At 39.4% G+C, this 15722-nt stretch overlaps 2 protein-coding genes across 6 annotated transcripts in view; one reads left to right on the top strand and one right to left on the bottom strand.

Moving 5' to 3' along the window:
• The window catches only part of LOC129763462 (uncharacterized), a 36025-nt gene extending 29020 nt beyond the window's left edge, over positions 1 to 7005 (top strand). The window contains exons 3-8 of the mRNA XM_055762540.1: positions 4170 to 4440; positions 4512 to 4657; positions 4727 to 4912; positions 4971 to 5074; positions 5141 to 6294; positions 6374 to 7005. Coding sequence (XP_055618515.1) covers positions 4170 to 4440; positions 4512 to 4657; positions 4727 to 4912; positions 4971 to 5074; positions 5141 to 6294; positions 6374 to 6762 — 2250 coding nt within the window. The 3' untranslated portion in view covers positions 6763 to 7005. The remainder of the gene's footprint in view (positions 1 to 4169; positions 4441 to 4511; positions 4658 to 4726; positions 4913 to 4970; positions 5075 to 5140; positions 6295 to 6373) is intronic.
• LOC129763460 (E3 ubiquitin-protein ligase highwire) overlaps positions 1 to 15722 on the bottom strand; it is a 154310-nt gene that overhangs the window by 93198 nt on the left and 45390 nt on the right. The gene's annotated exons all lie outside the window — the stretch shown is intronic.

Below are 15722 nucleotides of genomic sequence, written 5' to 3' on the forward strand. Positions count from 1 at the left end.
AACGCAAATCCCAACGTCGTCGCAAATATAAACACCCTAGCACAGGTACCGCATATATACGCACAGATGCAAATACATAGAGTTAATCAAAAGTGTCTGATAGCAAAATCAATTGCGTTCCCCCCGGTAGTAAGTGCCGCCCGATAATCCAGAATTATGCGAGTCATTGAATGCAAATGCCAGAGTGAACGTGTTAAATAAATCGGAAGTGAAAACTGAGGGGCGACCTAGGACCACCTCTTGGAGGTCGAACCAGAACCATCCCGACTTTTTCCAAATAACGACATGCCGTGTACTACATGTAACATGTAGATTCAATTTATAAGGCTTATTTTGTTGAACGTACCATAAGCAATTAAAATTGCCTTCTTTTGTAATGTTTCGCAATTGAACTCATTTTCCATACAGGCCAGAAAATATATTTTCTCAATGAAAACGCAAAACCTTTTAGCTCGGCTAGAATGAAGAGAGCAAGAAAAAATTATCATATTATCAAATTGTTAACATTGTGATACTCTTCATTTGACACTACTGAAAATACGGTAGGAAGTGCCGTCCCTGAGATACAAAATGGTGGAGGGACTTCCTGTCGGATAAGGACCACCTTCCCCTATAGGACTTCCCCTTTGACATGGAAAGTGGAGATCTCAGAGGAAAGTGAGAAATATTCAGGATAATAACTAACATGAAAATTTATATACAGGTCGGACTCGATTATCCGGGATTCGATTATCCGTAATTTTAGACTCGATTTTCCGGAGTATTTTATTTTTGATTTTCGAAAATTTTGAATAATTTGTATAATAATTCCATATTAATAATAGCATAATAGCAAATATCACAAGATGGCGCCATACATATTTTTTTCACAACCCCATCAATATGGGTATCAAATGAAAGGACTTGACTAGTAGAACACAGTTTTTCATGGAAAATGCAAATCCAAGATGGCGGCCACTACAAAATGTCGGATTTCATATTTTTCAGAACCTCATCAATATGGGTATCAAATGAAAGGGCTTGACTAGTAGAATACAGTTATTTACGAAAAACTCAAATTCAAAATGGCCGCCACCACAAGATGGCGCCATATATATTTTTTTCACAACCCCATCAATAAGGGTATCAAATGAAAGGGCTTGACTAGTAGAATACAGTTTTTATTGAAAAATGCAAATCAAAGATGGCGGCCACTACAAAAAGTGGGATTACATAGTATCTCAGAGCCCCATTGATATGACTATCAAATGAAAGGGCATGACTAGTAGAACACAATAATTCATTAAAAATACAAATCTAAAATGACCACCATCACAAAATGGCGCCATTTTTTTTCAAAACCTCATCAACATGGGTATCAAATGAAAGCGCTCAACTGGTAGAACACGTAGATCATTAAAAATCCAAATCCAAGATGATCGCAGTTACAATTACAATTACAGTTACAATAATAAACAATTACTTTTTATTGGTTCCATTCAGCTTGCCCTGTTTGTATATATATTTGAGGGTTTGTAGGGTTGTCCCACATTAATAGAAAATTGACCCCGTTCCTGTTGACTGGTTGATCTGAAATTTGGAACATATCTTTAATTCTACTGTCATAATGAAACTACGTATTCCATGATCTTGAAAAATTCAAGCCGTTAAAAAATGTCTGAATGACTTGACGAATACACTACACTATGAACAACATAAATTCGAAAAAGTCGCTGCCACAAAATGGTCGACTATGTATTTTGTATTTTCATGATGTACTGTATTCTATTATTTCATCATTTCATTTGATACCGATATCATCATTTGATACCGATATTGAGGGAATTGCAAAAAATACATAGTCGACCATTTAGTGGCGGCGACGTTTTCGAATTTATATTGTTTATTATGTTTCGTGTTCTCCAAGTCAAGTCATTCAGTGTGTTTTTATCGACGGCCAAATTTTATTTTTCAAGATCATGGAATACGCAGTTTTGTAATGACGGTAGAAAAAAAGGTGTCTTCCAAATTTCAGATCAATCAGTCAACAGGAACAACCCTACAAACATTCAAACATATATACAAACAGGTCTAGCTGAATGAAACCATTTAAAAAGTAATTAATTGTTTGGGGACTGCGGTCATCTTGGAATTGGATTTTTCATGATCTGCTATGCTCTCTGGTCGAAAACTTTTTTTTGATACCCATATTGATGAGGTGTTGAAAAAAAATATATATATGGCGCCATTTTGTGGTGGCGGCCATTTTGCATTTTTCATGAATAACTGTATTCTACTAGTCAATCCCTTTCATCTTTATATATAAAAGAAGGATTTTCCCACGTACGTGTAAAATATCATGACGGGAGAACGGCTGATCAGATCTACGCCATCCATATATTTTGCGAGCTTATCTTCACCCAAATTACAATGATAGATTCCTTTGGAAAGTATTTGAGATGATTAGAAAAAATTCGAAAAAAATGACTATACATATCTTTGTATATAAAAGAAGGATTTTCCCACGTACGTGTAAAATATCATCAAAGGAGAACAACTGATCAGATCTGCGTCATCTATATATTTTGTGAGTATGTCTTCACCCAAATTAGAACCATTAACTACTTTGAAAGATATTTAAGATGATTAGAAAAAATTGACTACGTATTTCTTTATATATAAAAGAAGGATATTTATAATAAAAAGGGAAAATTCGGAAATAAGAGGTACGCATATGTATGTTTCGCAGTGAATATCATCATTTGGATCAATTTCACAGATCTGAACGATTACATACAAACACTCTTGAAATATATTCGTTATTTTTTGCTAACCAAAAATATTCTCCAGAAATAAATTATATGGCAGAACAACGTTTGCCGGGTCAGCTAGTTTGATATACACATTGATGGGGTTCTGAGAAAATGTGATTTACATTTTTCATAAATAACTGTGTTCTACTAGTCAGGCCGTTTCATTTGATACCCACATTGAAGCCGTTCTGAGAAATATGTAATCCGCCATCTTGTAGCGGTCGCCATCTTTAATTTACATTTTCCATAAATAAATGTGTTCTACTGGCTAAGCCCTTTCATTCAATACCCATACTGATGGGGTTTTGGGAAAACCCGTATTGATGGGATTTTGAGAAAATATGTACATAGTCCGCCATTTTGTATCGGCCGCCATCTTGGATTTTCAAGATCATTGAATACGCAGTTTTATAATAGCAAAAAAGATAAAGATGTGTTCCAAATTTCAGATCAATCGGTCAACAGGAAGGGGGTTAAATTTCTATTAATGTGGTACAGCGCTACAGACAAAGTTACAAAGTCACAAACATACAAACGGGTCAACCGAGATGAAACCGTTTAATAAATAAGTGCAAATCATAATTATATTACATTTAACGAGAGAACTTTTTTATGACTTTTTTTATCCGGAGTGAAAAAAAACAATACTCCAGATAATCGAGCCCGACCTATATTGCTTGCTACAATACGGTGGAATTTATATTTAATACACTTTGTTGGTTTTGTGACGTGACAACGCTTGGTGTATTCTGTTCTTTCGTTCAGAGCGTGTTGTCATTTCATAAAACGCAAGCCGATATTCACTCAATAGAACTCATCAGTTTTCCGCACAATATTACCTTTCCTACTCAATGGATTTTATATATTCAACAAACGAAGCTTGAAATCGCACGTTTGCGTTGTGTGGCGAATATTGAAAGCTGTGCTTGAGTTTACGAGAGAACACCTATTAGTGGTTGTATTACGATGAGATCATATTTAATTTGCCACCATCATTTCAAGAGTCGAGAACGTGTGTCGGCGAAATGTCGGCCCCAGAAATGAAAATAAATATATACTGCTCAATAAATGTAACTGTTTCTAACCTTTTCGGGAATGAACTGAAAAAGGTCAGTGGCGGCCGTACATATTGCACCAACATGATCCATAACTGTCACTCTGAGATATTTTGCACATCCACATTCAGAACTAATGAATCGAAAGTCAGGTTATATATATTCAGTGGGCTGAGAAGAGCTCTCCGCTTTTTTTCCTGATTGATGAATGCTTTCTCCGTGCAGTGCAAAGCGCTGTGATCGCAATTGACTATATTGGGGTAATGAACAACACAATATTTGTGTATACTGCAATGAAATTTTCTTTTCTTATACTTTACAGGTAACATTGGCTGGCCATCACTACATTCCCAGAGAGGCGAAAAGTCTTAACATACGGCTGATGAACCGATACGCGAGGTTGACGATCGATACTAAACAGTTCGCCAACAGTCTGCTGAATCACGTGCTGATAAAAGGAAACACTGTCGGGGACGGTGGCAGGGTGCATGTGGAGTTCCTTCATGATGCGTTCTGTCTGAATAATGGCACCTATCCGGAACTGGAAGTCTACAACAGTCACACTGTGGTATTCCACAGGCGAACATTCTGCCGTAAGTTGTACATTTTTAATCAGGAACAAAACGAATAATAATTAGAGATTGAAATTGTTACTGAACCACAGAGGAATTCAAGCTCAATGTGACTAGCGCTAGCGAGGTGATTATCATGCCGGAGGCGTTCTCGGTTCCAGAGAGCGAAATTTTGCTGAACAATGTCGTAGATATTAGAATTCAGGAAAATGTGTTCAAGGGATCGAACTCAACGATGGTATGGAAGCACAAACGGACCGACAGCGGGGCAATTATTCAACTTGATGTTTTTTCTAATTTTCAACAGCTCGACATCATTGACAGCGGCATCAAAAAGTTGGACGAACTGGGCGCGTCATTTCGGCAGATCCGATTCATCGACAGCGCCATTGAAGAGATCTCAACGAAAGCATTTCATGTTAATAGTATAGACTCATTAATATTCGAGAGCTGCAAAATAGGTGTGCTCAAATCGCAGGCAATCACAGAGAAGGTACCAAATAACTTCGGAAGGCCACCTCCAACGTTTCATGTATGCTTTTATTTTCCAGCTTTTATGTAAATCATTTACCATGACAAATTGTAAGATAGAGAAAATTGAAAAGAATTTTATAGCCGGAAGCGGGCTGACGAACTTCAACATGCGAAATAACGTGTAAGGCATTAGATGATAACTGTTTATGTTACGCGATCTTTAATGTGGATGTATTTGTCTTCTCAGAATTACAGACATTTCTTCCGATGCCATACAGTTCACAGGGATCTCGAGTGAAATTACGAATAATAAAATCATCAAAACTGGAACGAATTGGTTCTTCCAAAATTCAGGTTGGATAAATATGACCATTGCAAACAACTCGTTCGGCGAATTCAATTACTTCACCCTCGAACAACCCTCGTCGCCAAAGGTGTGCAAATTTTACGCGAACTCGATCACTCAACCAGCAATACGGAGCTTCAGTTTCTTTCAGCATCACAAATGTACTTTGAGTGAAACGTCCTTCAACAAGCAGTGTACATGCGACGATCGGTGGTTAAAGGAACTATACTTCCGAGACTACGATCAGCTGCTGAAGGAAAGCTACTGTCAGATTGATGAAACGTTGAAATTCTGCTTCAATGCTACCACGTTTAATGTTAAGAAGTACATGCAACAAGTCTGTGATGAATCAACTCGAACGATAGATTGTTCTCGCAGTCAGAAGGAGAAAAAAGTAGAACCAAATTTTGTTAGTCCTAGCGAAATTGACTCTGTTAAATATAACGACTATTATCAGTACGTGTTTGTTGGAGTGGGCGTTATCGTTTCACTGGTGATTATGATCTTGTGCATTGTGTTCTGTAAACTATGCTACCAACGGCGATCAAGCAATGCGGGAGATGCAGTTTCTAATGCGTCATTCACAATGACTCATAAACCATCGAAAGCATTCACGAAGGATGATAAATCGATTATCAATCAGACGTTACAAAAAATTAAGGACAAGCATCCGCCCGAAATGTACGATGATATATTTGCTCACACCAAAAAGCTTCTTGATGGGAACTTTACCGAAACAGAGAAGGTGCTCACAATCGGGGAAATCGTTCGGAAATTAAATGATTGTGAAAATAGTGGAGATGATTTTGTTGCTTTCACTGATATCCTCTATCGTCATTTGGCCCCTAGTACAAGTGTGACACCACATGACACGATATACGCAGAGCCCTCTGCTCCTACGGATGGAACCACAGTAATCGAAGCTGCGGCAGCTCCTGATCACATTTACGCCGAATTGACGAGCGCAGCGCAGCCACTGCTTATCAACGAATACTCTGCTCCAATGGACTTGAGTGACTCACACTACTCGGAACCGGTGCAGATAATGCAAAAAGGTACACCCGATATCCAAACAATAAACACTATACACATAAACATAAACACAACGTAATTAATCTCACATTTCTGTTGCAGATAATTCTCGTACGCTTATTACCCCCTACGCCATAGGGAACAATATCGGAGTGACCGTCCATCAACAGCCCAGCACGTCTCGGAATTTACCTGACATTTTGAACTCAAACAGCAGCACAAGCACGAGCAGTAGCAGTAACAATAGTGCAGCAGCCAATGCCATAACTGTCCAGGAACCGCTGAGGTATATGGACCGATCTCCGAACAGCAGTCGGGAGATTCCTGAATATACGCTGCCAACTAAAAAGATACCGCCGAAAACCGCTTTCCACCGGGAGCCAACGGCGGATTCCGACAGTTCCACGTCCAACTCGGATCACTCGGAGCACTCAGGTGGCAGTGATATTACTGTTAAAATAGACGATATCGTGGAGTATGCTGACGCGTGAACATTTTTTTCTAGTATAGGAATAACGGTAGAAACGTCCAATAAATTTTCTATTTTGTCTTGAAGAAATGAACATCTTTCAGAACGTGATATTAAGCTAATACAGAAATATTGTTATTGCAATCGTGTTGATCGAAATCGAACGAAAAAAATCTAATTTAAGTTTGTGTAAATTATACATTGAATAGACCACGGTGTAAGTAATGAAGAAAAGAACCTACTAATAAAAGACTTTTTAATACAATTGTCGTCATGATATTACCGTTGACAATGCACAACAATCTCGGTCTTGAAATTCGCAAAGATTGTATTCTGCTGATTTGAAAACGGAAAGAAATAAAATCACCCATAACAGACACCCCTTCACTGCCGTTCAACGCATATTTGCCCCATGTTCCAAAATCAGCCACTGAGAAAAACGCAATAGCAGTTTTCTAGCATATATATTCTTAATCCCATTTGTTTATTTAGGATCATTAGCATTTTAACTGCAACTGAGTCGAATTTTAATCGTGTACATGTCACATGTTTATCACATCATAAATAGCATATTACACAGTTGCTTTTTTTCGGCGTAAGAGAATTCGTTCTATACCATTTCATATGGTATACATTACACAGTAGTCATTTAGACTACATTACAATGTGACTACGAAGACCCCCTACCGGAAAAAAATGAAGCATATTAATTTAGCAATACACCGGTTTTTTTTAAAATAAGTAGTGAACTATTGTTTGATGGAATGTGACAAGATATCCTCACTTGAATCAATCAAGCTTGATTACGGGCTTAAAATTCATGGTGGGACAGTTATGCTTAGATTATCAACATGGGACAAATGAACTTAATATGGTTGTTTGAAATACTGGGAACAAACTTTTTTTTTGTTTTTCCGTTTTATTGGGGTTTTCCGGAAGAATATGCATAGAATACGGTCAGTGCTACCAACTGTTATGAGCTAGGGAAGCTGTAGTCGCTTACGGGTTCGGGTTCGGCTACGGCTACGGGTTCGCAAGTCGTACAGTGTGAAATGATACATAAGATGTTATTTATTTTTTGACGTAGGATTACGTCTTTCGGGAACATATTGGGGTATAAATGGAAAAACGAAAATCGATCCGGTCTCGAAAAATGTCCAATTTCAAACGCTTATTACTCATTCATTTCATGATGGATTGGTGAGATTTTTGCATCAAACGATTTCGGCACTCCATAACAATTTTTCACATTGAATAAAATAGTATATATCATGTAACTAACTATCGAACAATTGAAAAATCTCAACCCCTATCCAAACAGAGATACCCAGTCCTGATTGGCCGAAATTGACGTCATTTATTTTCGCGTCCGATTCGTTCGTTCACCGGCAAGCATGCTCTCTTTCTCTGCTGCTGCTCAGTCAGATCTCTCATTCTTGTTCGACGCTCAGATTGGCAAACATCTGTGCTTTCACTGTGCTTCAAGTGTGGTCAATAATCCTCTTCACATCAACCAACACGACTTCATGTGGCAAGGGAGGTATAGGAGGCAGAGGAGTGAAGCGTATCGCGAGGTTCTGCATGACAACATGCAGGGTATCAAACACGCTACCCGTCGTTCAGCTCGCCGTGGTGGTGTCAACGAAACCCCACAAACCGACGCACAGAAGCCGAAGATGCCAAAGCCAAGGAAAGCAGCAGCGGCTTCGGAGAAAACTACCGCTGCTAAAAAGTAAACAACTGCCTACATCCGACTAACATGAACATGAACAGAGAAATCAACCAGTCCTTTTCAGGACTATCGATATTGCTTTGAACGAAAGAGTTTAATTTATTGTTTTCCACTAATCATAAAAGTGATGTAAAACTATGATCAAAAATATTGTTAAGTTTTGCTTTTTCTTTGACCAGGTGCAATTAACAGGGAACCGTCGTATAACGGCTAGAAATGTCTAAAATTTTCGTTCACTTGATCATGAAACATTCGTTGGGGCATTTTATAATAACCTATTCATTCGATTAATTGTTTTTAAGTATTCGATCAATTGAGCGACTATTTGTTGAAAAAGCATCGATGATGAGAAGGGTTATGATATCATACTTTTAAAAGCTATATTAAAACTTCGCTTCGCTTTTTCGCGCCCGATAAGCCAAATATTTGTATCGCAAGCAAGTAGGAGGCGTGTAGTTCACACATACCAAATGATATAAAACGAGGAAGCACTCGTAGATATAATTCATTCTCACAACGGACGTGGAACGGATAACAAGTAGCAGCAGCAATAATGGAAGCAGCTTATATCAAGGCGAGCATCGAAGCTGAGTGGGCAATAGGCGAACTGTGCCTCACATTAAGTTTCTATGGCAGTATAAGCAGCGGCAAACTACGTGGCACGGCTGTCATCATAGTGTGACCCCCATGCTGTTCCATGGGAGTTGAGGTCACCTAAGATTAGCCGCGGCTCCGGCAATGCCGCGATGATATCAAAAAACTGATGGCGGCCGACCATGGTTCTTGGAGGAATATATATCGAGGCAATGCAGAAGTCTTTGCCATTGATTTGTGTCTGGCAAGCGACAACTTCAATGCCTATCATCGATGGGAGAGTGACTCTATAGAAGGAGTGACATTTTTTGATCCCCAATAGTACGCCACCAAACGAGTCATTTCGATCGAGGCGAATAATGTTGAAATCGTGGAAATTCAGCTCGTCGGCTGAAGAAAGCCATGTTTCACAGAGGGAAAATACATCACAGTTAGAACTATGAACTAAAAATTTAAATTGATCTAGTTTAGGGATGATGCTTCTGCAATTCCACTGTATTACAGTGGTCAAATCCTTGACCTCTTGCACTGAATCAGGCATCGAGGGAAATGAACGCTGCCAAAAAACCACATTTTTCTTTCAAAAATGTTCTCACAATCGGAAGCAAACATATTACTATGCTTTTAAGAGGGTCATTTATATTTAGAGCATTTAAAATGTTGTCCACCAGGTCAGAAAGCGCAAGCAAACCAGATTGTGGCTGTTGCCTCGACCGCGAAAATGGAACAGACCGGGTGGGTGCTGCTCCGGGAAGTGTTGAGGACCCCTGGTGCGTGGAAGAACAGCTTAAACCAGGAGGTACTTGCTCCGGTCTATTCTCAGCACGTTCAATTCGAGTTTTCATTCCAACTTGGGAAGTTTCGGTCGTCTTTCTGGGGAGTGAAGGAAAAGAAGTAATTTTTCTTTTCCTGACGCAAAAAAGCGTGGATATTGGCGGAAGTTCGTCAATGGTTTGTCAAGGGAGACAGCTATGAGCACTCTTTGGAATACGGCTAGGAGAATGCGTGGCCGGAACCATACAAATGAAAGTGAGGAATACTCTGACCGTTGGATTTTCAAATTTGCAAGAAAGGTTTGTCCCGATTCCGTTCCTGCACAAAACGTCGTACGCGACATTCCGCTCCAAGGCGATTATGAGAATTTTTCGATGGTAGAATTCTCAATTGCACTTCTCTCATGTAACAATTCAGCTCCGGGATCGGACAAGATTAAATTCAACTTATTGAAGAATCTTCCCGACTTGGCAAAACATCGTTTGCTGAACTTGTTCAACAAGTTTCTGGAGCTGAATATAGTCCCGCATGACTGGAGACAAGTGAGAGTGATAGCCATACGAAAACCCAATAAGCCGGCTTGCGATCACAATTCGTATAGGCCGATTGCAATGTTATCCTGTATTCGTAAATTGTTAGAGAAAATGATTCTACTTCGTTTGGACAAGTGGGTTGAAACGAACAATTTGCTGTCAAATACGCAGTTTGGCTTCCGCCGAGGTAAAGGGACGAACGATTGTCTCGCGCTGCTATCTTCTGAAATCCAAATCGCATTTGCTCGCAAAGAACAAATGGCTTCAGTTTTTCTCGATATCAAAGGGGCATTTGATTCAGTTTCCATGGAAATTCTCTCAGAGAAACTTCATAATCGTGGACTTTCACCAATTCTGAATAATTTCCTGTACAATTTACTCTCAGAAAAGCACATGTTTTTCAATCATGGCAGCTTGAAATCTTCTCGTTACAGTTTTATGGGCCTCCCACAAGGCTCCTGCCTAAGCCCCCTCTTGTACAGTTTTTACGTCAATGATATAGATGATTGTCTAACTAGAGATTGCACGTTGAGACAACTTGCAGACGATGGAGTTATTTCCATCACGGGTACTAATCCCGCCGTTCTGCAAAACTCCTTGCAAGATACCCTGAACAATCTGTTCACGTGGGCCCTCAAGCTGGGTATCGAATTCTCTACGGAGAAAACTAAAATGGTTGTTTTTTCTAGGAAGCACGAACCCGCCCAATTCCAGCTTCACCTATCCGGCAAAACGATCAAGCACTCGATGTTTTTCAAATACCTTGGAGTATATTTTGACTCTAAATGTACCTGGGGAATACACATTGCGTATTTGAAACAGAAATGCCAGCAAAGAATCAATTTTCTCCAAACAATAACCGGAACATGGTGGGGTGCCCATCCAGGAGACCTCATTCAGTTATACAAAACAACGATATTATCAGTGTTAGAATATGGCAGTTTTTGCTTCCGATCAGCTGCCAGGATTCATATTCTCAAGCTGGAGAGAATACAATATCGTTGCTTGCGTATAGCCATGGGGTGTTTGCATTCGACACATACGATGAGTCTCGAAGTTTTGGCAGGAGTACCCCCGCTTACTCTTCGGTTCACAGAATTATCCTACAGATTTCTCATCCGTTGCAAGATCATGAATCCATTGGTGATTGATAACTTCGAAAATCTACTCCAACTGACTCCTCAGTCAAGTTTTATGTCTCTATACCATGAGTACCTTACCCATGAAGTGCACCCTTCACCGGGCATCTCCAACCAAGTTTGCTTCCCATACTTTTGCAATTCCTCTGTCAATTTTGATCTGTCCATGCGACAAAAGATCCATGGAATCCCAGATCATCTACGCTCCGATTACATTCCGGAGATATTTTCGGCAGAATATGGGAAAGTTAGATCTGATAAAATGTTCTTTACTGACGGTTCATGCATAAACGGGTCCACTGGCTTCGGCATCTTCAATGAAAATTCCAGTGCCTCTTTCAAACTCAAAGATCCTTGTTCCGTGTATGTCGCTGAACTGGGTGCGATATATTACGCATTAGGGATCATTGAAACATTGCCCATCGACCACTATTTTATTTTTTCAGACAGTCTCAGCTCAATAGAGGCAATCCGCTCAATGAAAGTTGATAAACGCTCATCTTATTTCCTAACAAGAATAAGACATCTATTGAGTGTTTTGGTCGAAAAATTATTCAAGATTACCTTAGCATGGGTTCCCTCTCATTGCTCGATTCCGGGGAATGAGAAAGCGGACTCGCTAGCTAAGGTGGGCGCTTCAGAAGGCACACTTTTTGAAAGGCAAATTACTTATAACGAATTTTTTCACATTCCTCGTCAGGACACACTCGTTAGTTGGCTGCGCATGTGGAGTGAAGATGAGTTCGGTCGTTGGTTACACACGATTATCCCTAAGGTTTCGACGAAAGCTTGGTTTAGGGGATTGAATGTCGGTCGTGATTTCATTCGCGTGATATCTCGGCTTATGTCCAATCACTACAACCTAAACGCGCATCTCTATCGAATTGGGCTCGCAGCAAACAATCTTTGTGATTGTGGCGATGGCTACCACGACATCGAGCATATTGTCTGGTCGTGTATCCGGTTCCATGCTGCTCGCTCTCAGCTCTCTAGAGCACTGAGAGCAAAAGGCAGACAATCGGATATCCCCGTCCGGGATATCTTAGGTAGCCGTGATCCTGATCTTCTGCTTCATCTATACCTGTTCCTCAGAAACGCCGATGTCAACGTTTAATGATGTTTCCTTCTTTGTGTCCCTGTTTCGTATCCCTCCTATCCGATCTATAAACTTTTACTTAGTCGCGGCAATACATACACACACTCTTCACAGATACACGGGCCAAAGGTTGTGCAGTCCACTGATGATTCAACAAAAGCCAAAGGTTGTACCGCTCATGACAACTCTACACGAGCTGATGATTGCGCCGGCTAGTGACCATTCTATCCTGGATTCCTCGAATCGAGAAAGACGCACCACGCTAGATATGGGGTACAGACTAGGGGGGCGTTGCTGATTAATGGTCAGCTGCATCCCAATAGGAAGTATCTCGTGTCGGGCACAGGTACAGATCATTGAAGACAGCAACATCACAATTACGAAAACACTTGTAATACTAACCTCGAGCCAACCGCGAGTAATCGGTTACATATTACTAACATAGTTATAAGGCAAACATTGTCGAAATATTGAACTCCCGGCCCCGTCAGGTTGACGCCATATGAGCCTTAATAAAAATATATATTTTGGATAAAAAAAAAAATAAAAAAACAATTGAGTTGTGTCTCACATCGAACTTAAGTGGCAGTAGCAGAAGCAGCGGCGGTAAACATCGAGGCCTAACAATAATCGAGCTGTGTCTCGCATCGGTCCACTACTAGTGGCAACAGCAAACATCATAAGCAGAGAGTTTCAGGCATGATCTCTCTCCCTGCTGCTGCTGCTCAGTCAGATTTCTCATTCTTGTTCGACGCTCAGATCGGTAAACATCTATGTTTTTAGTGTTTCGAGTGTGGTCACATCTAACCAACATAAACCAACACGACTTCATGCGGCAAGGAAGGCAAAGAAGGATCGAAGCGTATCGCAAGAATCGTTCTACATGACAACATCCAGTGTATCAAACTAGTTATCCTTCGTTTTGCTCGCTGTGATGGTGTCAACGAAAACTCTAGAAAGTTTTATGCGAGTAAATATGTCGCAATAAATGTTTACGCAATATGAGTGCCGATCTCGTAAACGGGCATCGGAGCTGAAACAACTTTCTATCACTGATACCGGAAGCTCGATTGTAACACTGGTGAAGTGAAAAACTACCCAACAACCAAATCAAACGGCCCTTTTCAGGGCCAGCAGATCATGATCAAAGAGTTTAACAATATATTTTTTTCAAACATTTCCAAAATCAGCATGCGACAGACAGCCTAACGTAATCCTACGTCAACTATGCGGTCGTGTCGGACACAACCTCCTGTGACTTTTTTATTTTATTTATTTATCTACAGTCAATCACAAAATTGAGTGTATAAATGCTACTTGACGATACTTTCCATTTATTTGGTAAAATATATTTTGAATACATTCTTTTGATGCATAATAACTCTTTGTGGTCGTTTGTCTGCTCTAATGAGTAATAGATAACGGTACTCAGTATCAAACAAAGTAGTCACTCACACAAAATATCGCACAGTGCGTTGAATGCATGGAAATGTGGCACAAAAATCATAACAGCAGAACTTAGCCATTGTAACACTCTGGTGTGATGGAAAAGATTGTTCATAAGTATAAGAACTACTGTTTACATAAATGTCTCATGTTATTTGAATAATCGCAGAAGTGTATCAAACGACAAAATCTTTGTTCATCTGAAGTGAAAAGTTCTGATCATTTCAGATGCGCAGAAAACATTATTTGAGTATCTACTGTTTCAAATCATATTGAAGTAAGTAATACATATATATTAGGGTGGCAGTGAAAATTGTCATGTCAAATTTCAAAAACCGAGCATGTACATTTGGTTTATTGGCCCAAAAAAATCATCTGTGCAAAGTTTCAGCTCGATCAGACATGATTTAAGGGTGCTTCAAAGCGCTCAAAGTTTTGATTTTTTGGTCCTCGAAAATCTTCCAATGGGGGAGTAAAGTAAATTCGAAAATCGAATTTTTGTTTAATGCCATTTTTTCCCATAACTTCATTGCCTTTCAGGCTAAGTCCAAAAAGGTCGATTTTCGGCCAAATTTTTTTTCTCGAGATGACACCAGATCTCGACTCGATTCATGCATTTTCAAGTCATTTGGCATCGAAATAAAATTTCGATTATCTAAATGTCCTTGGCAAGGATCCAACAATCAAAACTTTGAGGCACCCCTAAATCATGTCCGATCGAGTTGAAACTTTGCACAGATGATTTTTTTGAGGCCAATAAACAAAATGTACATGGTCGGGTTTGGAAATTCGATGATGAAATTTTTCCCATACATCCATTGCCACCCTAATATATATAGTTCACAAAAAAAAGGAAAAAAAAAAGTTTGTTTTTCATAATCTTCCATGTATCAATGCTTTTTCAAGGAGAAATAATTCCGACCAGTACGATACCCATGTCCAAATTTAAAACGACAGCAAAGGGTTAATTACTCATACATTTAACTAGCTGTACGTGCAATACAATTCCGCGAAAAGTTTTCTGCTAATTATTTATTCCTAAAATTTAAAACAATCTCTATTCTAGGCATCGCAAAATTTAGTGTACACCTCAAATTTCTTCGAACAAAATAGTCTTGTATGTAAGATCTTTGCGGATTAGCTTCTTTTTTCATCAGTGATTGGTGCTAGGGCAGTGTTGGTTTTTGTTTTTTATTGATGTTTGAAGAAGTTTTTACCAAAATGGCAAGTTAGAGGAAAGAAATATATATTGCTACATGTACAATGATAATAAATATGAATTGTCGTGGAAAGACATTGCAAGAAATAGCAGCTATACTTGGAAGAACTTACTATACAGCAAAGAAAATCATGAACAAGTAGAAATGCGCAGCAACCATGGCAAATCTCCCGGGTGGAATACGCAAACGGATCCTAAAGGGTGTGTCACATCAAATTGCATCACGGAAAAAACGCTGTAGAAATTTAATTTTTAGGAATTGTATCTTCAGCTTTCGCTTATAATCAGATAAGAGTGTATAGATCACGTTGGCCATGCTTCACTGTCAATTTTTCGTAAATTTGAAAAAATGTCGTCGAACGCAAAAGAGCGTCGTGAATTAATCCTGTGCACTCATTTCGAAAATCCGGAGTTGTCACATCGGGACATCGGTAAGATGTTGGGAATCG

The sequence above is a fragment of the Toxorhynchites rutilus genome, chromosome 1 (assembly GCF_029784135.1).
Source record: "Toxorhynchites rutilus septentrionalis strain SRP chromosome 1, ASM2978413v1, whole genome shotgun sequence".
Lineage (NCBI taxonomy): Eukaryota > Metazoa > Arthropoda > Insecta > Diptera > Culicidae > Toxorhynchites > Toxorhynchites rutilus.